At 36.3% G+C, this 25,512-nt stretch overlaps 1 protein-coding gene and 1 long non-coding RNA gene across 22 annotated transcripts in view; one reads left to right on the top strand and one right to left on the bottom strand.

Moving 5' to 3' along the window:
• Window positions 1-24,489, top strand: part of LOC145544952 (uncharacterized) — a 151,464-nt gene extending 126,975 nt beyond the window's left edge. Inside the window, exon 2 of the long non-coding RNA XR_014081754.1 lies at window positions 23,049-24,489. This is a non-coding gene — a long non-coding RNA (uncharacterized LOC145544952). The remainder of the gene's footprint in view (window positions 1-23,048) is intronic.
• WDPCP (WD repeat containing planar cell polarity effector) overlaps window positions 1-25,512 on the bottom strand; it is a 307,323-nt gene that overhangs the window by 34,748 nt on the left and 247,063 nt on the right. For 14 of the 21 annotated variants that reach the window (XR_014081750.1, XR_014081749.1, XR_014081751.1 and 11 more), the window contains one exon: window positions 4,389-4,491. The exons of the other annotated variants lie outside the window; for them this stretch is intronic. Coding sequence is in view for 11 of the 14 variants with exons in the window: in XM_081588356.1 (XP_081444482.1) it covers window positions 4,389-4,491 (103 nt within the window). In the remaining 3 variants the exon portion in view is untranslated. The remainder of the gene's footprint in view (window positions 1-4,388; window positions 4,492-25,512) is intronic. 21 annotated transcript variants of the gene reach the window in all.

Here is a 25,512-nt window from a genome sequence, read left to right as displayed (position 1 = left end):
ATTGGCATAAGGTCGCCATTTTGACACCAAAACCTGGCTACAACCAACAGTGTGCAAACTCCAGTGCTGGGATGCCTCAGGCCAAACAACCAACAGGGTGGGAAAACAGCCCCACCCATCACCAGATGGGTTGCCTAAAGTTTTACTGAGCTCACAGCCACCTATAAACACACCACTTGACATGACCACCAGAGGGAGAAGATCCATCTCCACTCAACAGTGGGCAGGCACTAGTCCTTCCTAATAGGAAGCCTGCACAAGCTCCTGGACCAACCTCAGCCACCAGGCAGCAGACATCAGAAGCAATAGGAATTATGACCCTGTGGAAAGGAAATCACAAACAGAAAGTTAGACAAAATTAGATGGTAGAGATGTATGGTCCAGCAAAGGACAAGATAAAAACCTAGAACAACTAATAGGCAATCTACCTGAAAAAGAATTGAGTAATGAAAGTAAACATGATCTAAGATTTGGAAAAAGAATGGAAGCACAAACCAAGAAGATACAAGATAGGTTTATTGAATAGCTGGAAGACTTAGAAATGAACAATATATAGTAATGGAAATGAAAAATTAAGAGGGACTCAAATAAAGGAGGCAGAAGAATGATAAGTGAGCTGGAAGACAGAGTGGTGGAAATCACTGCTGCAGAACAGAGTAAAGAAAAAGGAATGAAAAGAAATGACAGTCTCAGAGACTTACAGGATAATATTAAATGCACCAACATTTGCATTATAAGGGTTCCAGAAGGCGAAGAGAGAGAGGACCTGAGGAAATGTTTGACAGTTATAGCCAAAAACTTCCCTAACATGGGAAAGGAAACACTCACTCCCATCCAGGAAGTGCAGAGAGTCTCCGGCTGGATAACCCAAGGAGGATATTAATCAAACAAAGGCCAAGACATATTAATTAAACAAGGAAAAGACAATCAGAATATATTAAATGCAATGAAATACAAGCAACAAATAACATACAAGATAATACCCTTGAAGATATCAGATGATTTTTCAGCAGAAACTGCAGGCCAGAAGGGAGAGGCACAATATATATAAAGTGATAAAAGGGGAAAATCTACCCCTTTTAAGAATACCTTACCAAGCAAGGTTCTTGTTTAGATTTGATGGAGAAATGAAAGGCTTTATAGACAAGGAAAAGCTAAGAGAATTCAGCACCATCACCAAACCAGCCTTACAGTAAATGCTGAAGGAATTTCTCTAGGTGGAAAAGAAAAGGTCACACTTAGAAACAAGAAAAAATTATGAATGGAAAAGCTCAGAGGTAAAAGCAAATATACAGTAAAGATAAGAAAGCATCCACAGGCACATGACAAAGCCTGCAATCAAGAGGAGAGTACAAATGCTGAATATTGGAAATGCATTTGAAATTAAAATGCAACTTAAAACAATCTTTATACACATATATAGACTGGTAATATAACACACTCCAAAATTCTACAACAGATACAGACACAATAAAGAAAAAGCAGTCCAAACACAATGCTAAAGATAGTCATCAAATCCCAAGAGGAGAGAACAAATCCAAACAACAAAATGGCAATAAAAACATACATATGACAATTACCTTAAATGTAAATGGATTAAATGCTCCAACCAAAAGACACAGACTGGCTGAATGGATACAAAAAAAAAAAACAACCCTCATATACATGTGTCTACAAGAGACCTACTTCAGATCTAGGGCTACATACAGGTAGAAAGTGGGGATTAAAAGAAATCACAGGTAGCAATACTCATATCAGACAAAAAGGCTTTAAAATAAAGACTGTTATGAGGGATAAGGAAAAACTACATAATGATCAAGAGATCAATTCAAAAAGAAAATATAAAAATTGTAAATATATATGTACCCAACATTGAGGTTCCTTGATGACTCAGCCAGTTAAGAATCTGCCTGCAATGCAGGAGATACAGGAGATGTGGGTTCAGTCCCTGGATTGGGAAGATTTTCTGGAGGTGGAAATGGCAACCTACTCTAGTATTGTTGCCTGGGAAATCCCATGGACAGAGGAGCCTGGTCGGTTACAGTCCATCGAGTCACAAAGAGTCGTACTGAGTTCAGTCATGTCCGAGACTTTGAGACCCTATGGACAGACTGTATTCTTCCAGGCTCCTCTGTCCATGGGATTCTCCAGGCAACAATACCAAAAGGTGCCATTTCTTCCTCCAGGGGATCTTCCTGATCCAGGGATTGAACCTTCACCTCCAGCATTGGCAGGTGCATTCTTTATCACTGAGCCACCGGGGAAGCCCCTGGAGCACCTCAGCACATAAGACAAATGCTAACAGCCACGAAAGGGGAAATGAACAGTAACACAATAGTGGGGGATGTTAACACCCACTTACATCAACGGACAGCTCTTCTAGGCAGAAAATAAGTAAACACAGGCCTTAAATGACAGACCAGATGGACTTAATTGATATTCCTATGGGACATGGCAAAAGCACCTCTAAGAGGGGAGTTCAGAGCAATAAAATCCTACATCAGGAAAGAAGAAAAATCTGAAATAAAGAACCTAATCTTATACATAAAGCAACTAGAGAAGAACAAATAAAACCAAGAGTTACTAGAAGAAAAGAAACCATCAAGATTGAAACAGAAGTAAATGCAATAGAGAAAAGAATAGAAAAGATCAATGAAACTAAAAGCTGGTTCTCTGAAAGTATAAACAAAATTGATAAACCTCTAGCAAGACTGAAGAAAACAAAGGAGATGGCTCAAATCAATAAAATTAGAAAGGAAAAAGAAAGTACAGCTGACATTCCAGAAATGCAAAGGACCATAAGAGACTAAGCAATTATATACCAACAAAATGGACAGCCTAGAAGAAATGGACACATTCTTAGAATGGTTAACCTTCCAAGACTGAACCAGGAAGAAATAGAAAATATGAACAGACCAATTACAAGTACTGAAATTGAAAATGTGATTAAAAATAAAACTGCTAACAAAAAGTCCAGGACCAGATTAATTCCATCAAACATTCAGAGAAGAGTTAACACCTATCCTTTAGAAAATCATCCAAAAAATTGCAGATAGAACACTCCCAAACTCATTCTAGGCCACCATCACACTGATAATAAAACCAGACAGATAACACACAAAAAAGAAAATTTCAGACAAGTATCACTGATGAATGCAAAAGTCATCAATAGAATACTAGCAAACCAAATCCAATAAAAGGATCATACACCATGATCAAGTGGGGTTTATCCCACGGATACAAGGATCCTTCACTATCTGCAAATCAATCAGTGTAATACACCACATTAAGAAATGAAGAATAAAAACCTTATGATCATCTCAATAGCCGCAGAAAAAAGCTTTTGACAAAATCCAACACGCATTTATGATAAAAACTCTATGGAAAGTGGGCATAGAGGGAACCTGCCTCAAGAGTAAAGGCCATATATGACAAACTCACAGCTAAAATTCTCAACACTGAAAAGCTGAAAGCATTTCATTTAAGATCAAGATCAAGAGAAAGATGTTCATTCTCATTACTTTTATTCAGCATACTTTTATACATCCTAACCATGCAATCAGAAAAAAAAGAAAAGTAATTCAAATTGGTAAAGATGTAAGACTACCATTCTTTGCAGATGACATGATACTATACATTGAAAATCCTAAATGTGTTACCAGAAAACTACTAGAGGTTATAAGTGAGTAAGTTTCAGGATACAAAATTGATAAACATAAATTTCGTGCATTTGGGATTAACATTATACAATACTATATATATAAAATATATAAATAACAATGACCTACTGTATAGCTCAGGGAACTCAATATTTTATAATAATCTATATGGGAAAATATCTGAAAGAGAATGGATATATGTATATGTATAATTCAATCACTTTTATACCTGAAGCTAATGTAACACTGTTAATCAACTATACTCCAATAAAAAATTTTAAATTAATTAAAAAAACACAAAATTTTGTTCAAAAACTATTTAAATAATATTTAAACATTATAAATATTCAATAAATATATAACTTAATATACTTAAATATAATGTGGCAACTCTGAAAATCACTTTTCTCTAAGGTTTATTGTTGCTATTTGTTGTTTGTTTGGTAACTTTTTAAAACTGAATCTGCAAAGTCTATATCCTTTGCTGTGTGCAGCCACTGAAATTTCTTTTCAGTTACTTTAAGAGTCACCTATAGATGAACACAATTTCAACTTAAATATCCATATTGTACTATTTACCTAAGCTTAATTTTTTTTAAAAGACACTGTATTTATAGAAAAAGTAATTCAAATTAACCAACCATGCCCTACAAATGTAAACAAAAATGATACCGAATAAGCATTGATGAAAACAAAAAGCACTTAAAAAAAAACAGCATGAAATCTTACCAACTCCAGAGGTTATTGATTCTGCATCAATATCACTAGCTCTCCTTCTTGCCACTTCAGCTAGTGCTAGTTCTCCCTTATCTAGTGCAAGGTAATGGATGTCCTTGGGAAATACAGCAAAATAAAAGGTTAATCCAAAATGAATCTTAGTCAAGTTACAAAGGAGAGTTAAAAAAAAAAAAACTTACTTTTCAGATTACAAAACAGACATGGCTGATGAACATTCTTTTTTATATTTTAATTTTCTCAGTTTTCTAATACAAGCAAATTTTCTTGAGTTGCAAATCCTGGCTATAACTAGTGGCTGTTATTTAAATAAATTATTTTGAGTCTTTAGGGAAAAAGAAAAGCTGTTAAATGTTCAATATACTTAGTTTTATCAGGGAATAAAAATCTTAGTTGCTGTTTTCTATAATGAAATTTTACTATCTCAGACAGCTTCTTCAAAATTCAATTGTTCATTATGATAAGCAGTTTACAAGGAATATTATTACACAAATTGTCTCTGATACTTATGCACTTGGCACATATTACTTCGTTAATATTATTAATACTACCATTATCTTGAATTCATTCAGTCAACAGATAATCAGTGCCTATTAAGTGCCAGGCACTGTTGTAAAAAGAGAGGTCAATTACAATACCATTTCTCAACAAGCTTTGAGTCCAGTAGGGAGAAAGACCACTGTAAACAACAGCTAATAACTTAGTGTCATAGGTTTTATGACAGAGTTAAGAATGGTATGGGACCAAAGAGGAGGAACTGATCCTTGATCTGTGTTTTGAAGGATAAATAAGAGTTATACTAGAAGGGAAAATGGAGGTAAGCCAACAGAAAATGAATGGTATCTGACATGTGTATGTAGAGAAGATTGAAAAACCACACTTCTATCAGGCAATAACAGGTCTTTCAATACGAGAGGAATGTTTGATGTGTGAGAGAATGCAGTGGAAAATAATTCTAAACAAGTAGACAGAGCTACTAAAAAAGACTTAGAAATCTTTGGTACACAAAATGATTGTTGGAATGAGAATTTTATTGCAATGAAATGGTAAAAAGAACACAAACAAGTTTTTAGTGATGAAATATAAATGGCCTATAATCATGAGCTATCAGGGAAGCCCTGATACCTCAGTAGGTAAAGAATCCACCTGCAATTCAGGAGACCTCGGGAATTCCCTTCAATTCCTGGGTAGGGAAGATTTGCTGAAGAAAGGATAGGCTACCCACTCCAGTATTCTTGGGCTTCCCTTGTAGCTCAGCTGGTAAAGAATCCGCCTGCAATACAACAGGAGATCTGGGCTCGATCCCTGGGTTGGGAAGATCCCATGGAGAAGGGAAAGGCTGTCCACTCCAGAATTCTGCCCTGGAGAATTCCATAGACTATATAGTCCATGGGGTCGCAAAGAGTTGGACACAACTGAGCAACTTTCACTTTCATAATCATGAAAAAATATTTTACTTTCCCAGTATTCAAAGTTGAAAAATGTAATTTCAAACTGCACAAGTTTTTTAAAGTTCTTACTTATTGGTTGCAAAGTTTGGGGGAAAACAGGTATTTACATTTACTGGGCATATAGACTTTATACAGTAGGGGTTGGTAAGCTTACTAGCCAAATATAGCCTGCCTTTTATAGTCCTTGAGTTATCAATGCTATTTACCTAGCATAATGCCTTCCAGGTTCATTAATGTTGCTGCAAATGGCAAAAATCTCATTCTTATTTAGGGCTGACAAGTATTCCATTTGTTTATGTGTGTGTGTGCAGTCTTCTTTATCCATTCATAAGTTGATGGACACTTAGGTTACTTTTGTATCTCAGCAATTGTAAATAGTGTTGCTATTAACACTGGGGTGAATATATCTTTTCAAATAAGTGCTTTTGTTTCTCTCAGATATACACTCAAGCATGGGATTGCTGGGTCACAAAGCTATGACAAATTTAGGCAGCATATTAAAAAGCAGAGACATCATTTTGCCAACAAGGTCCGTCTAGTCAAAGCTATGGCTTTTCCAATAGTCGTGTATGATGTGAGAGCTGGACCATAAAGAAGGCTGAGCACTGAAGAAATGATGCTTTTGAACTGTGGTGTTGGAGAAAACTCTTGAGAGTCCCTTGGACAGCAAGGAGATCAAACCAGTCAATCCTAAAGGAAATCAAACCTGAATATTCATTGGAAGGACTGATGCTGAAGCTGAAGCTTCAATACTTTGGCCACCTGATGTGAAGAGCTGACTCACTGGAAAAGACCCTGACACTGGGAAACATTGAAAGCAGGAGGACAAGGGGATGACAGGGTGAGATGGTTGGATGAAATCAATGACTTGACAGACATGAGTTTGAGCAAACTGGGAAACAATGAAAGACAGGGAACCTTGGCACGCTGAAGTCCTTGGGGTCGCAAAGAGTTGGACACAACTTAGTGACTGAACAACAACAATGGTAGTTCTATTTTTACTTATTTTGAGAAACCTCTGTGCTGTTTTGCCCAATTTACATTCCCACCAACAATGTATGAAGATTCCCTTTTTTCTACATCCTTGCCAGCATTTGTCATTTGTATTTTTTGATGATGGCCCTTCTGACAGGTGTGAGGTGATATCTCATTGTGGTTCTGATTTGCATTTCCCTGATGATTGTACATCTTTTCATGGCTATCTGCATTTTCTTAAATTTTGGAAAACTGTTCAGTTACTCTGCCCATTTTATAATCAGGTTATTTTGGTGTTCAGTTGTGTGGACTGTTTATATATTTTGGATATTAACCCCTTATTGGTCATATTATTTGCAAATAGTTTTTCCCATTCAGTAGGGTTTTTTTTTGTTTTGTTGTTATACTAAAAGAAATAAGTCAGACAGAGAAAGACAAATACTAGATGATATTACTTATATGTGGAATATAAAAAATACAATTATCAAATATAACAAAAAAGTAGACTCACAAATACAAAGAGCAAACTAGGGTCATGATAGCCATAAGGGATTAAGAAGTGTAAACTATTAGGTATAAATTAGGCTACAAGGATATATTATATAACACAGGGATAGGGACTATAACAAATATTTTATAATAAATACAAATGGAGTTAACCTGTAAAAATTGTGAATCACTATATTCTATATAGTATACATAAAATATATATACTATATACTGTATATATGATATTGTACAGCAACTACAATTTTAAAAAAGGACAGTGTTTACATTTTTAAGTGGCTGAAAGAACTGTGTTCAACCACTCAAGTCTGAATGGCTCTGGAATTAGCTCATGTTGTAGACTTGAAAATGTTTCAATTTAAAACTACTAGCCAAATAGTACTTATTGTGAAACTTACATTGTGATAAAGTTGTTTCAGTGAGAACTAACATTGTTTTGACTTGCAAGTAATACCAGACTGTGTTATACACTTCCTGTAAAAATTAGAAGTCAAAACTGTCAAAAATTAAAAGTGAGATCTTCATTCTTATACAAAGTCCCAGCAATATATTTCAGTCCATGGTATTTTTCAACCTTGATACAAGTGCCAAGGAAAGTTCCATAGTTCAAACTCTAATGGTGCAATTAAGGGACTTAAATTGGAAGTAATTAATTTACAATGTACTAACATATTAAAAGACAGTCTAGTCTTTAGCTAATAGAGTTCTAAAAATGCCTTCTGATCAGTGAATATGTGCAATTAACCATATATTCATGGATTGATATCAATATTTGGCAGTAGTTGCAAAAGAAATTTGCAAACTGAAAATAAATTTCACCATAGATTAGTATCCACAGATGAATATTTACAATGGATTTTGTTGATAAGGAATAGCACCTTTCAACTCTTATTAAATGAAATGTTATTCCCCCAAAAGAACTCCATTATTTACATCTGTAGAACTTCATTATGAAAACTGTACTCAATTATTAGATTTTTAACTTTATAAAAAATATTTATGGAAATTTGCTTTCTATCATACTCAATTATTACATTTAAAATTTTATCAATAAATATCTATGGAAATTTGTTTTCTCAAGTACCTATATAATAACCTTGATTTTGCTTCATGACCCATAAGCCTAAACTATTTGCTATTTGGTCCTTTATAGAAAAAGTTTAATTCTTCCATACTTAATTAATATATCAGAATTTAAAATCTGCATATATATACTTTTGGAAACTCTTCCTAAGGAAATGATGTGATCAATCTTATATCCAAGATTGGTGATGTAGAAAAGGAAGAGTCAAAAGAAAAGAGAGCAATCAAGCCAAAAATCAAATTATCCTCCAATTAAAAATAAAACAGTTTGTGATGACAGCAATACTTATTTTTTCTTACAAAGGAATTCTACATTTATTTACCAAAAATATTACATTTACCTTTTGTGCATAGAATATATAACATGATACTGTTTTTGAGGGGCAAAATCCCCAGATCAGTAGGTGCCCAATATGCCATTGGAGAAGAGTGGAGAAATAGCTCCAGAAGGGATGAAGAGGCTGATTGAGCCAAAGCGGAAACAACACCCAGCTGTGCATGTGTCTGGTGGTGAAAGTAAAGTCGAATGCTGTAAAGAACAGTATTGCATAGGAACCTGGAATGTTAGGTCCATGAATCAAGGTAAACTGAAAGTGGTCAAAGGAGATGGCAAGAGTGAACATCAACATCTTAGCAATAGTGAACTAAAATGGACTGGAATGGGCAAATTTAATTCAGATGACAATTGTATCTACTACTGTCGGCAAGAATCTCTTAGAAGAAATGGAGTAGCCTTCATAGTCATCAAAAGAGTCCAAAATGCAGTACTTGGATGCAATCTCAAAAATGAAAGAATGATCTCTGTTCATTTCCAAGGCAAACGATTCAACATCACAGTAATCCAAGTCTATGCCCCAACCACTAATGCCAAAGAAGCTGAAGTTGAATGGGTCTATGAAGACCAACAAGACTTTCTAGAACTAATACCAAAAAAGATGTCTTTTCTCCATCATAGGGGACTGGAATGCAAAAGTAGGAAGTCAAGAGATACCTGGAAAAACAGGCAAGTTTGGCCTAGGAATACAAAATGAAGCAGGGCAAAGGCTAACAGTTTTGCCAAGAGAAGGCATTGGTCATAGCAGACACCTTCTTCCAACACAAGAGACGACCGTACACATGGATATCACCAGATGGTCAATACCAAAATCAGACTGATTAAATTCTTTGCAGTCGAACATGGAGAAGCTCTATACAGTCAGCAAAAACAAGATCAGGAGCTGACTGTGGCTCAGATCATGAACTCCTTCTTGCCAAATCAGACTTAAATTAGAGAAAACCACTAGGCCATTCAGGTATGACCTAAATCAAATCCCTTACGATTATACAGTGGAAGTGACAAATAGATTCAAGGGATTAAATCTGGTAGAGTGCTTAAATAACTATGGATGGAGGTTCGTGACACTGTACAGGAGGCAGTTATCAAAACCATCCCCAAGAAAAAGAAATGCAAAAATGCAAAATGGCTATCTGAGGAGGCCTTACAAATAACCAAGAAAAAAAGAAAAGCAAAAGGCAAAGGAGAAAATAAAGATAAACCCATTTGAATGCAGAGTTCCAAAGACTAGCAAGGAGAGATAAGAAAGCCTTCCTAAGTGATCAATGCAAAGAAACAGAGGAAAACAATAGAAAGGGAAAGACTACAGATCTTTTTAAGAAAATTATGATACCAAGGGAACATACCATGCAAAGATGGGCACAATAAAGGACAGAAATGGTATGAACCTAACAGAAGCAGAAGATATTAGGAAGAGATGACAAGAATACACAGAAGAAGTGTACACAAAAAGTCTTTAATGACTCAGATAACCACAATGGTGTGATCAGTCACCTAGAGCCAGACATCTTGGAATGTGAAGCCAAGTGGGCCTTAGGAAGCATCACTACAAACAAAGCTAGTGGAGGGGATGGAATTCCAGTTGAGCTATTTCAAATCCTAAAAGATGATTCTGTGAAAGTGCTGCACTCCATATGCCAGCAAATTTGGAAAACCCATCAGCGGCCACAGGACCAGAAAAGATCAGTTTTCATTCCAGTCCCCAAGAAGAGCAATGCCAAGAATGTTCAAACTACCACACAATTGCACTATTTCACACGCTAGCAAAGTAATGCTCAAAATTCTCCAAGTCAGGCTTCAATAGTACATGAACTGAGAAGTTACACATGTTCAGGTTGGATTTAGAAAAGGCAGAGGAACCAGAGATCAAATTGCCAATATCTGTTGGATCTTAGAAAAAGCAAGAGAATTTCAGAAAAACATCTACTTCTGCTTCATTGACTACACTAAAGCTTTTGACTGTGTGGATCACAACAAACTGTGGAAAATTCTGAAAGAGATGGGAATACCAGACCACTTGACCTGCCTCTTGACCTGTATACAGGTCAAGAAGCAACAGTTAGAACAGGACATGGAACAACAGACTGGTACCAGTAGTGAAAGGAGTACATCAAGGCTGTATATTGTCACCCTGCTTATTAAACGTATATGCAGAGTACATCACGGGAAATGCCAGGCTGGATGAAGCACAAGCTGGAATCAAGATTGCTGGGAGAAATATCAATAACCTCACATATGCAAGATGACACCCTCATTATGGAAGAAAGCAAAGAGGAACTAAGGAGCCTCTTGATGAAGGTGAAAGAGGAGAGTGAAAAAGCTGGCTTAAAACTCAACATTGAAAAAACAAATATCATGGCATCCGGTCCCATCACCTCATGGCAAATAGATAGGGAAACAATGGAAATAGTGACAGACTTTATTTTCTTGGGCTCCATAATCACTGCAGATGGTGACTGCAGCCATGAAATTTAAGATGCTTGCTCCCTGAAAGAAAAGCAATGATAAACCTAGACAACATATTAAAAAGCAGAGACATTGCTTTGCTGATAAAGGTCCGTATAGTCAAAGCTATGGTTTTTCCAGGAGACATGTTCGAATGTGAGTGTTGGACCATAAAGATAGCTGAGCACTGAAGAATTAATGCTTTTAAACACTGTGGTGCTGAAGATGACTCAAGAGTCCCTTGAACAACAGGGAAATCAAACCAGTCAATTCTATACAATATCAACCCTGAATATTCACTGGAAGAACTGATGCCGAAGTTGCAGTTCCAGTACTTTGGCCACTTGATGCAAATAGCCGACTCACTGGAAAAGATCCTGATGCTAGTAAAGATTGGGGGCTTGCGAAGGGAATGACAAGAGGACAAGACAGGTTGGATAGCATGATGGACTAAATGGACATGAGTTAGAGCAAACTCCAGGAGACTGTGAAGGATGAGGGATTCTGGCATGCCAGAGTCTGTGGCATCGCAAAGTGTCGGACATGACAGCACTGAACCACAACATATGGCAGTTCGTTATTTTATTCACCACTTTTTATCCATGATAAAAATAAATTCAAAACAAAATTAATAGTTTTCCTATTTAAAAGCAAATTTCCTTTGCCATAGTTACGTCCTTTTCAATCCTAACTTTTTGTGTGTGTTTATCTTCTTTTTCTGTGCCTTGATGACATTTTTTCTAAACTATTATCTTACAGATTTCTTCTAGAATGACTTTGACTTTGTTGAGGAATTCTGTTTTTAAAATTTTGATTTAATTCTTTATCTTCTTTATTTTCATTTCTCTATATTGTTTGGATTTGTCTCTGTCTTCTTGAGATGAAAGCACAGGTCATTTATTTTCAATCTTTTTTAAAAATAATGCATTTAAGGCTATGAAATTTCTTCTGAATATTACTGCTCTGGCTGCAAGCCACAGATACTGATATATAATATTTTCACTGTCATTAAGTTGTAAGTTTATAATTTCCATTTGATATCACCTTTAGCCCAAGAGTAATTAATAAGTATGCTATTAAATTAGCTCAGGTTTTCTATTTATGTTACTTAAGTTGTTAATATCCTCACTGTTTTTTTCCTACGTCTCATGCGCATCATCGGAGAAGGCAATGGCACCCCACTCCAGTACTCTTGCCTGGAAAATCCCATGGATGGAGGAGCCTGGTAGGCTACAGTCCATGGAGTCGCTAAGAGTCGGACACGACTGAGCGACTTCACTTTCACTTTCCCCTTTCATGCACTGGAGAAGGAAATGGCAACCCACTCCAGTATTCTTGCCTGGAGAATCCCAGGGATGGCGGAGCCTGGTGGGCTGCCGTCTATGGGGTCGCACAGAGTCAGACACGACTGAAGCAACTTAGCAGCAGCAGCAGCAGCATGCGCCTCATGCACTGCAGGCAGATATTTTACCACTGAGCCACTGGGGAAGGTTCAAGTAGATATAGCATTATTCATTTAACTACCAAGCTTCAAACTTTTTTAAAAGAAAAACCTTCAAGGAAAAATTGAAAAATCCACAAAGTGCAAGATGTTAGCGCACCCTTCTCTGAAAAACATACTGTAACATCTTGTACTTTGTGGATTTTTCAACATTCATAAGACGCATCTGTTATCTCATTGCATAGGCTGTTTGAATGTCCTCATGACATGGCAGCTAGCTTCCCCCAGAGCAAATGATTGGAAAGAAAAGGGCAAAAAGGAAGCCACAATACATTTTATAACCTAGTTTCAGAAGTCACACATCATACTTGAAGTGAGTCACCAGGTATAGCTCATTCAAGGGATGAGAAGTTAAGGTACCACCTTTTGAAAAGAGGAGTATCAAATAATTTCAGCACACATTTTAAAACTACCTCATGTTTTTTTCCTTTTTAATACTTTGTCTTCAGATCTTTTGTCTGACACTTGGTTTTGGAGTTTGTTTTTTTATATGCAACACATACTTGGATATTTAAAAATCCAATTTTATGGTCTCTGATTTTCAATAGGTGAATTTAATTCATTAACATTATAATTACTGATGCTTAGACATTCTTAACAGCTTATTTTTTACTTTTTATTTGCCATACCTTTAATTATTTCCTTCTGATTATTTCCTATTTGCTCTGTAATAATTTATCAATTTTTCTTTCTTTGTTTTTTTTTCTTATTACTGATTCTAAAGTTACACCATTTGTATTGGTTGGTTAGGGCTACTGCCAGAAGAAAACAACATAGCCTGGGCACATTAAATAAGAGAAATATTATTTTCTCATAGCTCTGGAGGCTGGAAGTTTAAGACGAAGCTGTTGACAGGTTTGGTTTCTCCTGATGCCTCTGTCATTGTCTTGCAGGTGACCATCTTCTTGCTGGATTTGCCTCTGTGCACATTCATCCCCGTTGGTCTTCCTTCCTCTTCTTATAAATACACCAGCCACACTGGATTAGGGCTCCACCTCCATGGCCTCATTTAACCTTAATTATATCTTTAAAGGCTTCACTTCCACATATATTACATTGGGAGTTACAGCTTCAGCATATCAATTTGGAAGGAGAGGAGGACGTAATTCACTTCATAAAACCACCCATTCCTATTTTTCTGGTGAATATTCTTAAATTCTTTACATACTTGTATCAGCTTATTGTTCTAACAATACATGGGGTTTATCAGTATTTACTTATTTTGACTTCTCCATTCACCTGCTTTGCTACAACTTAATTATTCACCCTTCCTTTCCCAGGAACATTTTCTTGATTCCTAGTATCCCCTTTTTACAACATGGAGAACTTCTGGCGCTTCTGTCAACTTTAGGAATTGTCTTATCTGGATATTAGATTTCTGCTTTCTTTCTTCCTTCAATCTGATTTTGTGTGTTTTCCCGTTTTCAATGGATTCTTCACAACTTCTGGTCCCTTTATGTATTGGATTCCAATTATAAGTCTTAAACACACAGACACACACACTCACTTACATTTCGTCATTAACAGAGGTATGGCAGAGGAGGGAGAAGCTGATGAATACACTCAGTCCACTGTCTTAAAACAGAGGAGGTACATTTCATATAGAAGTTAATTCTACAGAGTAGAAACTTCTGACTGGGAAAATTTGAACTTGGAAATTCAAGACAGGTTTGAGTCAACAGAAGCAAAAAAAACTTATGTTCATAATATTGTATATGATTACAGTTATAATGTTAAATGGTAATTCTTGCTTCAGAAGTGAATAGGTATAAGACTCTTCTAAATAAAAAAGTGCCAAAGAAGCTATTTTATGTCAACTTGATCACCAAGTAAGTGCCTTAGGAGTGGCAGATGTAAGCCATGCTACAGAAATCATGCCAACAGAAGACAAACTACCCAGTAGCATCATGCCAAGGGAAGGCACAGGTGGCTGGAGAGCAGCAGCTACAGGTCTTTTTATAGTGTTATCAAATGGCACACACTTGACTCCAGCTGTTCCTGTGCCAATGGCCAAGGTAATTAGGGATGCCAGCATGAGAGAGTTCAGAGGCACATTCATCCTCATGCCATCCAACACTGGACCAGAGAAACAATCTTGGGTGGCACATTAACTGGCTTTTGTGCCACAGTAATAATTAGGTTGGAGAGGTCACTTGAACTTTGAAAGCAGGATAAGGTCACAAAGGCACAGAATTAAAAGTATTTCTATGACCAATAGAAACAGATTTCAAAACCACACAACTTCTACCTAGAGAAAGCAGGGACAACAAAGAGTCTAGAGCTTCAACAACAGTGAAAATTTTAAATATTCTTAGAGTTACAGAAAAGTTTGCAGTACAAAGACCTTTTTTTCTTATCATTGGAGAGTAAGCTGCCAACATACTCTTGAATATGGTTGTGTTTATCTCCTACAAATATAGATATTGTCAATGAAATCATTAGAATCATGAAATGAACACTGATAACATTACTCTCATTTAATCACTGAAATTTCACCATTTGTTGCAGTAATGTTCTTCACATCATACAGATCCATTTCTTGATAGGTTTAGCTGCTGTGTCTCTTTAGTATAAAATAGTTCTTCAGTCTTTCCACTGATGTGAACTTAGAATTTTTGAAGAGTATAGGCTAGATATTAGAATGCCCCTCAACTTGAGTTCCAGAGAAGGCAATGGAACCCCACTCCAGTACTCTTGCCTGGAAAATCCCATGGATGGAGGAGCCTGGTGGGCTGAAGTCCATGGAGTTGCGGAGAGTCAGACGCGACTGAGCAACTTCCCTTTCACTTTTCACTTTCATGCATTGGAGAAGGAAATGGCAACCCACTCCAGTGTTCTTGCCTGGAGAATCACAGGGATGGCAGAGCCTGGTGGGCTGCTGTCTATGGGGTCGCGCAGAGTTGGACATGACTGAAGCAACTTAGCAGCAGCAGCAGCAATTTGAGTTCAATTGGTGTTTCCACATGATTAGATCCAGATGATGCACATTTTTTACTTTTTGCAGGAATGTCACAGAAGGGCTGTTGTTTCCTTATTAAAATATATAAGGTAGCAAATTATTTTTACTTGTTCAGTTTTGATCATTTGATTAACACGGTGATCTACCAGCCTTCTCCACTGTAAAGTAACTCTTTGTCCTTTTGTAAATTGCCTTGTGGGGAAACATTTTAAGACTATGTAAATAATACCCTGCCACATTCATTAATGATTGTTGCCTTATTCAAGTACTGGTATGATATTTGCCAAACTGTGATTTTTCTCATTTTATCATTCCTTTTAAACAACTTTATTTATTTACTTATGTAATTACTTATATCAATATGAATGCAGGGTGCCTCATTTTATTATATAATGGATTATAGGCATACTCTGGAGATATTGTGGGTTCAGTTTCAGACCATTGCAATAAAGCAAGTCACAAGAATTTTTTTGGTTTCCTACTGCATATAAAATTTATGTTTACACTATACTGTAGACTATTAAGTGTGCAATAGCATCATGTCTTAGAAAACAGTGAACATACCTTAATTTTAAACTGCCTTAGAGTGCCTGAAGAACTATGGACAGAGGTTCATAATATTGTACAGGAGGCAGCAAACACAACCATCCCAAAGAAAATGGAACATAAGGCAAAGTGGTTATCTGAGGAGGCTTTACAAATAGCTGAAGAAAGAAGAGAAGTGAAAAGCAAGGGAGAAAGGGAAAGCTACACCCAACTAAATGCAGAGTTCCAGAGAATAGCAAGTAGAGATAAGAAGACTTTCTTCAATGAACAATGCAAAGAAATATAGGAAAACAACAGAAGGGGAAAGATGAGAGATCTCTTTAAGATAATTGGAAATATCAAAGGAACATTTCATGCAAAGATGGGCACAATAAAGGACAGAAACAGTAAAGACCTTATAGAAGCAGGAGAGATCAGAAAGAGATTGCAAGAATGCACAGAACTGTACAAAAAGATTTTCATGACCTGGATAATCACAATGGTGTCATCATTCACCCAGAGCTAAACATTCTAGAGTGTGAAGTCAAGTGGGCCTTAGCAACAATACTGCCAATAAAGCTAGTGGAGGTGATGGAATTCCAACAGAGCTATTTAAAATCCTATAAGTTGATGCTATTAAAGTGCTGCACTCAATATGTCAGCAAAATTGAAAAAACAATGGCCACAGGACTGGAAAAAGTCCATCTTCATCCCAGTTCCCAAGAAGGGTAGTACTAAAGAATGTTCAAACTACTGGACAACTGCACTCATCTCCCATGCTAGTAAGGTTATGCTCGAAATCCTTCAATCTAGGCTTCAGCATTACGTGAACTGAGAAATTCCAGATGTTCAAGCTGGGTTTAGAAAAGGCAGAGGAACCAGAGATCAAATCGCCAACATTCGCTGGATAACAGAGAAAGCAAGGGAATTCCAGAAAAACATCTACTTCTGCTTCATTGACTACGCTAAAGCCTTTGACTGTGTGGATCATAACAAACTGGAAAACTCTATACCTGTCTCCTGAGTATGCGGGTCAGGAAGCAACAGTTAGAACCTTATATGGAACAACTGACAGGTTCAAAATTGAGAAAGGAGTACAAGTCTGTTTATTGTCACCCTGGTTATTTAGTTTATATGCAGAGTACATCATGCAAAATGCCAGGCTGGATGAGTTACAAGCTGGAATCAAGATTACTGGGAGAAATATCAACAACCTCAGATATGGAGATGATACCACTTTAATGGCAGAAAGTGAAGAGGAACTAAAAGCCTCTTGATGAGGGTGAAAGAGGAGAAGGAAAAAGCATAAAACTTAATATTAAGAAAACTAAGATCACATGGCATCTGGTGCCATCACTTCATGGCAGATAGAAGGGGAAAATGTGGAAGCAGTGACAGATTTCCTCTTCTTGAGCTCTAAAATCACTGCGGATGGTGAACTGCAGCCATGAAATTGGAAGACGATTGCTTCTGGGTAGGAAAGCTATGACAAACCTAGACAGTGTATTAAAAAGCAAAGACTACTTTGCTGACAAAGGCCCATATAGTCAAGGCTATGGTCTTTCCAGTAGTCACATGTGGATGTGAGATTTGGACCATAAAGAAGGCAGAGTGCTGGAAGAATTGATGTTTTCTAACTGGTGTTGGAGAAGACTCTTTAGAGTCCCTTGGACTGCAAGGAGACTAGTCAATCGTAAAGGAAATCAACCCTGAATACTCATTGGAAGGACTGATGCTGAAGCTCCAATATTTTGGCCACCTGATGCGAGAAGTTGACTCACTGCAAAAGACCTCGATGCTGGGAAAGACTGAAGACAGAAGAAGAAGGCAACAGAGGATGAAATGGTTGGATGGCATCACCAATTCTATGGACATGAACTTTGGCAAACTCCAAGAAGTGGTAAGGGACAGGGAAGCCTGGTGTGCTGAAGCCCGCGGGGTTGCAAAGAGTCAGACACGACGTGGCAACTGAACAACAAAATTGTTTAACAAGTGCTATTGTCTTAGTCTTCAGTGAATTGTGGTAGTAACATAAAAGATCACTGTTCACATATCACCATAACAAATAATGAAAAAGTAGGAAACATTGCAAGAATTACCAAAATTTGACAAAAAGCCATGAAATAAGCAAATGCTATTGGAAAAATAGTGATAGACTTCCTTGAGGTAGGTGTGCAGCACACTTTTGATTTGTAAAATATGCAATATCTACAAAGGACAGTGAAGTGGAGGTGCAATGAAATAAGGTATACCTGTATAATCATCCCATACCATTTTCATATATTCATTTAAAATTAAAAATATTTTCTAGTTTCTCTTTTGATTTCTTTTTTGATCCATGAGACTTTCACAGTAGCACTGTTTCATATGCTGTTAGTTGGAAAATTTGTATACGTATGTATGTTACTGACATAATTTAATTCCTTTGGTGTCATATTTCAGTCTTCTAAAGTGTATTGTGCTTTATTTTATGGACCATCAGACAGTCTATGTTTAGTTAATATCCCATAGACATTTGAAAAGAATGTGCATTCTAAAGTTATTGGATATAAGTTCAAAAACTGTCAGTTTAAGTTGGTTAGAAGGTTCAACATTATCTTTTTTGGATTTTTTTTTTTTTTTAACTACTTGTTCTTTGAATACTGCATTTGTCTGTTTCTGTTTTTTGGTGTCAGCTTTTGCTTCATATATTTGAGCTTCAGTTATTTTGTATATAAACATTTAGAAATATGTCTTTCTACTCAACTTTATCACAAGTGTCCTTTTTTAATCTCTGGTAATACTTTGTCATGAAATCTAATTTGTCTGGTACCTTACTCTTTGCAGGGTATTATCTTTATAATTTCAATCTGTTTTGTCATAATAACTTCAGTGTTTCATCTTAGAGACAGAATATAATTAGGTCTTGCTTTTTATCCAGTTCCACAATCTTGGACTTAAAAAAAATTCAGTCTCTGCTTTTTAATTGGAGTGTGAATTTAATTGCTGCTGCTGCTGCTGCTAAGTTGCCTCAGTTGTGTCCGACTCTGTGCGACCCCATAGATGGCAGCCCACCAGGCTCCTTCATCTATGGGATTTTCCAGGGAAGAGTACTGGAGTGGGTTGCCACTGCCTTCTCCGTGAATTTAATTGAATTTAATATAATTATAAACATTTGGGTTTAAGTATCATGGGTCTTATCATCATCTTGCTTGTTTGTTTGTTATTTGTTATCCTGTACTGCCCTCTTTGGGGTTCAGTACTTTTAAAGTATTTTTAAATTTCTGTATTGGCTTTTTATTTTTGGCTGTGCTGGGTCTTCACTGCTGTGCGGGCTTTCCTCCAGTTGCAGCAAGCAGGGCTGCTCTCTAGTTGTAGGGCACGGGCTTCTCACTGCAGTAGATTCTCTTGTTGCAGAGCATGGGCTCTAGGCATGAGGGCTTCAGTAGTTGTAGAGCATAGGCTCAATAGTTGTGGACACAGCTTAGATGCTCCGTGACATGTGGGATCTTCCTGGATCAGGGATTGAACCCGCATCTCCTGCACTGGCAGGTGGACTCTTCACCATGAGCCACCAGGGAAGCCTTCTCTATTGACTTTTTAAAGTTGCATCTCTACTTAAAATGTTAAGAAAATCATCGAGGCACTATAACATGCAGTCTTATCACAGTTTATTTAGAATACTATTATACTACTACAGGTAAAACATACAAATGCTACAGCAGTGTAATTTTTATTTACCCCAACTCCTTGTGATATAATTTCATATCTATATAACTACAATAGTGTATTGTTGGTACCTTTGCTCTAAACAGTTATCATTTAAAGACATTTTTCCATTAGGAAAAATACTTTTATTGCTATAGTTTTATTATTATAAGTATTATTAATAATACTTTTATTGATTTTGTTAAGAAAATACTTTTATTGTTAATATTTACCATCTCCAGAGCTCTTCATTATTTTATGTAGATCCACATTTGTTAGCATATTTGTTCTACCTAAAGAATTTCCTTGTGGTGCAGAAATTTTTCTTGTGGTTCAGATCTGCTGGTGTTGAGTTGTCTCAGCTTTTATTTACTCAAAAATCTCTTTACCTCATCCTCATTTTAGAATAAATTTCACTGAATATAAAATTGTGTTGAAAGTTTTGATTTTTTTCAGTACATTAAAAATGTTGCTCCATTATGTTCTGTCATCATTGCTTCTGATGAGAAGTCAGCCATAATTCCTATTAGCTGTTAATATTTCTACATAAGTTTTTTATGGGTATTTAAAAGATTTTTCTCTTCATCATTGGTTTCAGTATTTTGGATACTGTGCCAAGATATTGTGGGCCTGGGTAAAGCTGCCTTCTGTTTGGAGCCACTGAGCTTCTTGTATCTGCAGACTAACTTCTTTCACCGATTACATATGTTTTATAGAGTACTTGATTTTGTCTCACCTGTTACTGAGGCTTTGTTCATTTTTGCAATGTTTTCTTTCTTTTCTTCAAATTGGATGATCTCTATTGAACTATCCTCCTATTCACTAATCCTTTATTATATAGTGGCCAATACATTTTTAAGTTGAATTTTTCATTTTAGATTTCGTATTTTTCATTTCTAGAATTCCTCCCCTCCCACTTTTTTAAGTAGTTTGTGTCTCTGCTAAGAATCCTTATATATTCAGTAATTATGTTCTTTTAAAATTCTTCAACATGTTTATAACAGCTGCTCCAAAGTGGTTGTCCGCCCGTCTCAACCTCTTGGTCATCTCAGGGTCTGTTACTATTAGCTTCTTTTTCTCTTCATAATACATCACATTTCCCTGCTTCTTCACAAACGCAGTAATATGTTTATGCTGGACATTGTGGATGTCACAGTGTAGGGAGTTTGGATTATACTGTCTTTCTTTAAAGGATATTGAATCTTTTGTACTAACAAGCATTAAATTAGTGGTGGATTACTTTGATCCTGTCAAGTTGGTTTTATGATTTTTTAAAGGCATATCTATTTCAGTTTTGTAAATTGTCATAGGATGTGGTCCTTATTCTTAAAGCATGACATTTCTGGGGTTTCATATAAATGCTCAGAGGTTGCTTCACTTTGGCTGAACCAGAATTAAAGCATTTCTCAGCACTGTGCAGCCTCTCCATTCAGCTCTCTGTCACAGCAGAGGCTCTTTCATAAGCTTTGTCTACTAGGTTCCCACTCTTCACATAGATTCTCCTTTTCTGGTATTTGCACCACAAATTCTAGAACCCTCATCATCCCTGAATTCTGAACTCATCTCTTGCTCTTCAGCTGAGTGACATCACTAGTCTCTGCTCTGGAAATAGCATACAGGGCTCATCTGTGTATTCTCCACTTACTGAGGATCATGGTCCTGATGTCCTTACTGTACACTGCCTAAATGCAGTTTTCTTATATTTTTTGTCCAGTTTTACAGTAAGAGGGAAAGTGTGAGAACCAATTTGTCCACTGTCCACTGCCTTTCCCTATTTTAAAACAGTTGAACCACTATTAAGAAACAACATGGAACTATAGGGAGCAGTGCTTTTCTAAAGGACAAGCGATTGAGGATGGTCACAAAAAAGTGTTGTATCTGTTCAGTTCACATGACACTCTAAGATACAACTCTTCTTTGTGTCTCCCAAGATGCAGATGAGTTCTCAAAGAGCTGACTCATGGGTCAAGGTTCTGAAAGAGGTATTAATACGATGTGTAGCATAAACCACATCTACTTGAGAGAAAATCATGCATAAACATGAGAAAGTATTCTTTCCTGGGACTGTTAATGAGAAAATAGGGAAACAGGCAATAGGACTACTTTTCTATGATCCTTTTTTGTATTCACTGCACACAACGGACTTTTCCTTTTGCTACAGACAAACTTTAAGAGCACTTAATCTGGATGAATCATATTCCAATAAGTGGGGTTCTGTAAATCATTCAGGCTAGATCAGATCATCATGTAGATTGTCATTCTACAAAAAGTAGTCTTACTAAAATCTTTGTGTAGTTTCATAAAGAATAAAAAGAAAAGACTAGCTTTCTTAGACTTAGTTATGGGTAGTTATCAAGTCATAAATTACTAAGCTTTGGGGAACTTTCTAATCTTTGTATGAGCAGTTTGGTATCATTGGAAATGACATGGATTTTATAATCAAACATAAATATATCCAAGTTTGAATCATGATTTTCAGTTTTCCTTAGCAATTTGTCAACTATAAAATAGGTATAATAATTCTATTGGTTAGGATTATTATGCAAATTGAATAATAACATACATAGCCTCTGGTGTAATGCAGCCATTTTGCAGTTGATTAAGAAAAGTTAACGCCTTTAATTTTTTAAGCTGTAATGATTTTGTTACTGGCAATCATAAAGTACTGCTATAAATTTAAGCAGGCATAAAAACAAATATCTTCTACTGTTATCAAAAAGAAAGACTTGCATTATTCATCCTACAAGATTAAAACAATTCTTTAAATGGAAGAGCTGAAATTTTATTTTTTTACTTTCTTTGAAATGAGTTAAAATTAGAAAAAAACTAGGTTTTACTGTTTGAATGCTCTTGGAGTGATAAACCCTAGTATGCAACATTTGATAGAGTTTTATTTGATCCATTTTGGACACAAAATTTATGACATGTCCTGCTTAAAAGTAGAATTTGTGACATTTCAGGTTCTTAGTAATTAATAGTTCAAACATAATAGCACATTGCAGGGAGTGATACAGAATTAGAAAGCAGCTAGTGCCAAGTTTAACACTTATAACTCACCTTCAAAAAATATACTGAAAACTTCTGATTCCAGTTATCCATTTAAGAATATATAAGAGGATACTCTTGCTGATAACAACTAGAACAGCTCGATAAAGTAATTTTAAAAATTCTGTTTGTTTTTTTGAAGACACTGGAGACCTACCAAGACCTACCAAGATCCTAGACAGAAGCAAAGCCCAGAGAGGTAAGTCTGACATTTGGTGCTGCTTTTACTTGCAGAGCATTTGCAAATTTGTAATTGGCGGCTCAGAGGCTGAGAAACTTAGCAGAAAGCAGTGTTTGAAAAGTTGACAAACTACACAGAGATTTAGGTAAGAGCCAGGCTCCTCTGTCCTACACTTTCTCCTGGAGTTTGCTCAGTTTCATGCCCATCGAGTCAGTGATGGTATCTAACCACCTCATCCTCTGCTGCCCTCTTCTCCTTTTATCTCCAATCTTTCCCTGCATCAGGGCCTTATCCAATGAGTTGGCTCTTTGCATCACGTGGCCAAAATATTGGAGCTTCGGCTTCAATTCATTCCAGTGAATATTCAGGGTTGATTTCCTTTAGGACTGACCGGTTTGATCTCTGTGCAGTCCAAGGGACTCTCAAGACTCTTCTCCAACACCACAATTCAAAAGCATCAATTCTTCGGCACTCAGCCTTTATGGTCCAACCCTCACATCTGTACATGACTACTAGAAAAACCACAGCTTTGACTATATGGGCCTTGGTCAGCAAAGTGATGTCTTTGTTTTTTTAATATGTTGTCTAGGTTTGTCATACCTTTCCTATCAAGGAGCAAGCATGTTTAATTTCATGACTGCAGTAACTGTCCACAGTGATTTTGGAAAGGAAAGGAATACAACAAGAATATATATTGTCATCCTGCTTATTTAACTTATATCCAGAATACATTATGCAAAATGCTGGGCTGGATGACACACACTCACAAGCTGGAATCAAGATTGCCAAGAGAAATATAAACAACCTCAGATATGCAAATGATGCCACTCTAATGTCAGAAAGTGAAGAGGAAGAAAGTGAAGAGCCTCTTGATGAAGGTGAAAGAGGAGAGTGAAAAAGATGGCTTGAAACTCAACATTCAAAAAACTAAGATCATGGCATCTGGTCCCATCACTCCATGGCAAACAGAAGGAGAAAAAGTGGAAGCAGTGACAGATTTTATTTCCTTGGGCTCCAAAATCACTGTGGACACTGACTGGGCTAAGGTTACAAAGTTACCAGCGTCTGCTGAGGAGGTAGAGCTTTAGGCTGGGACTCCTGAAGGGCTACAGTCTTGATATAAGTATAAAGTGGAAATACACTCTCAGACTGAAACTCAGCCTCAAATAAACTCAATTCCAGAATAGATTAAAATGTAGTTTAACCTTTAACCTAACTATTATACTTGCCAGAAACAAAGTAAATTCTGGAGGAAAATAACATCATACATATTCTCAAATTATCACTAAACTTTTAAAATCTTATGTCCAAAATTCAATTTTAAAAAAAGTAAGAGTAAATAACCCCCAAACAACAGCAACAACCGAAAGGCTTACCAAAAAGGCATTAGTCTGGAGAAAAAGAGGAAAAATACACTAATAAAAGAGAAAAATGGAACAAATATAGTTAATACAAAGAAGGGCAAGAATGGTTAGATGAAAGAACATATAATAAGTTGGAGAAACAGAAAAGACATAGTGTACTATTATTTATGTCATATGTCAACTAAATAATCCAATTATCGATAGACTGCCTTGTCTTTTTCTTGGTTGTTTCCTTTGCTGGGCAGAAGCTTTTTGGTTTGATGTAGTCCTGCTTATATATTTTAGCTTTCACTGCCTTTGCTTTTGGTGTCTCAAACCTTTGTTTTTGGTGTCTCAGAAAAACTACTGCCAAGACCATCGTCAAAGGGCTTTATCTCAATGTTTTTTTCTAGGAGTTTTATGATTTCAGGTATTACATGTAACTCTGTAACCCATTTCGAGTACCCAGTTGCATTCTTTTGCATGATGCTACCCAGTTTTCCCATCACCATTTACTGAAGAGACTATCCTCTCCCCATTGTGTGTTTCTGGTGCCCCTGTCAAAGGTTAATCAGCAGTATATGCACAGGTTTACTGCTAGGCTCTCTCTTCTGTTCCATTGGTCTCTATGCCTGCTTTTATACCAATACCATTAAAATATGGAATACAATGTAACCTAAACTAATGATATATGTCTGTCTATATTTATTTTATGGAAAACTGTCACTGTAATATTGTTGAATGAAAAAATTCTAGCTATAAATAAAAAGTTTAATATATACACTTACATAGAGAAATACTTTAAAGGATGTTCATTTCTGCATAAGAAAATTCCAAGTGATTTTTTTACTTTTTGTTCTTTATATTTTATGGTATTATTTTTTATTATAATATTATTTAATCCTATAATCAAAACATTTTATTTTCATCTAAGGGCTTCCTGAATCAATGATTTTGCTCACAAAGTATATTACCCTATATATTCATGAAATTTGGGTCCTGTTTCAGGTTATTATTTCTTGCAATTGGCATGTAAAAGCCATCTCTTACTAGTAACGACACATGATCTCTCTTTAGTACTT

Source organism: Giraffa tippelskirchi, chromosome 4 (assembly GCF_054371585.1).
Source record: "Giraffa tippelskirchi isolate mGirTip1 chromosome 4, T2T-mGirTip1v1.2.pri, whole genome shotgun sequence".
NCBI classification, from domain to species: Eukaryota; Metazoa; Chordata; class Mammalia; order Artiodactyla; family Giraffidae; genus Giraffa; species Giraffa tippelskirchi.
The sequence above is the reverse complement of the archived record's forward strand: the minus strand, read 5'-3'. Positions and strand labels throughout refer to the sequence as shown.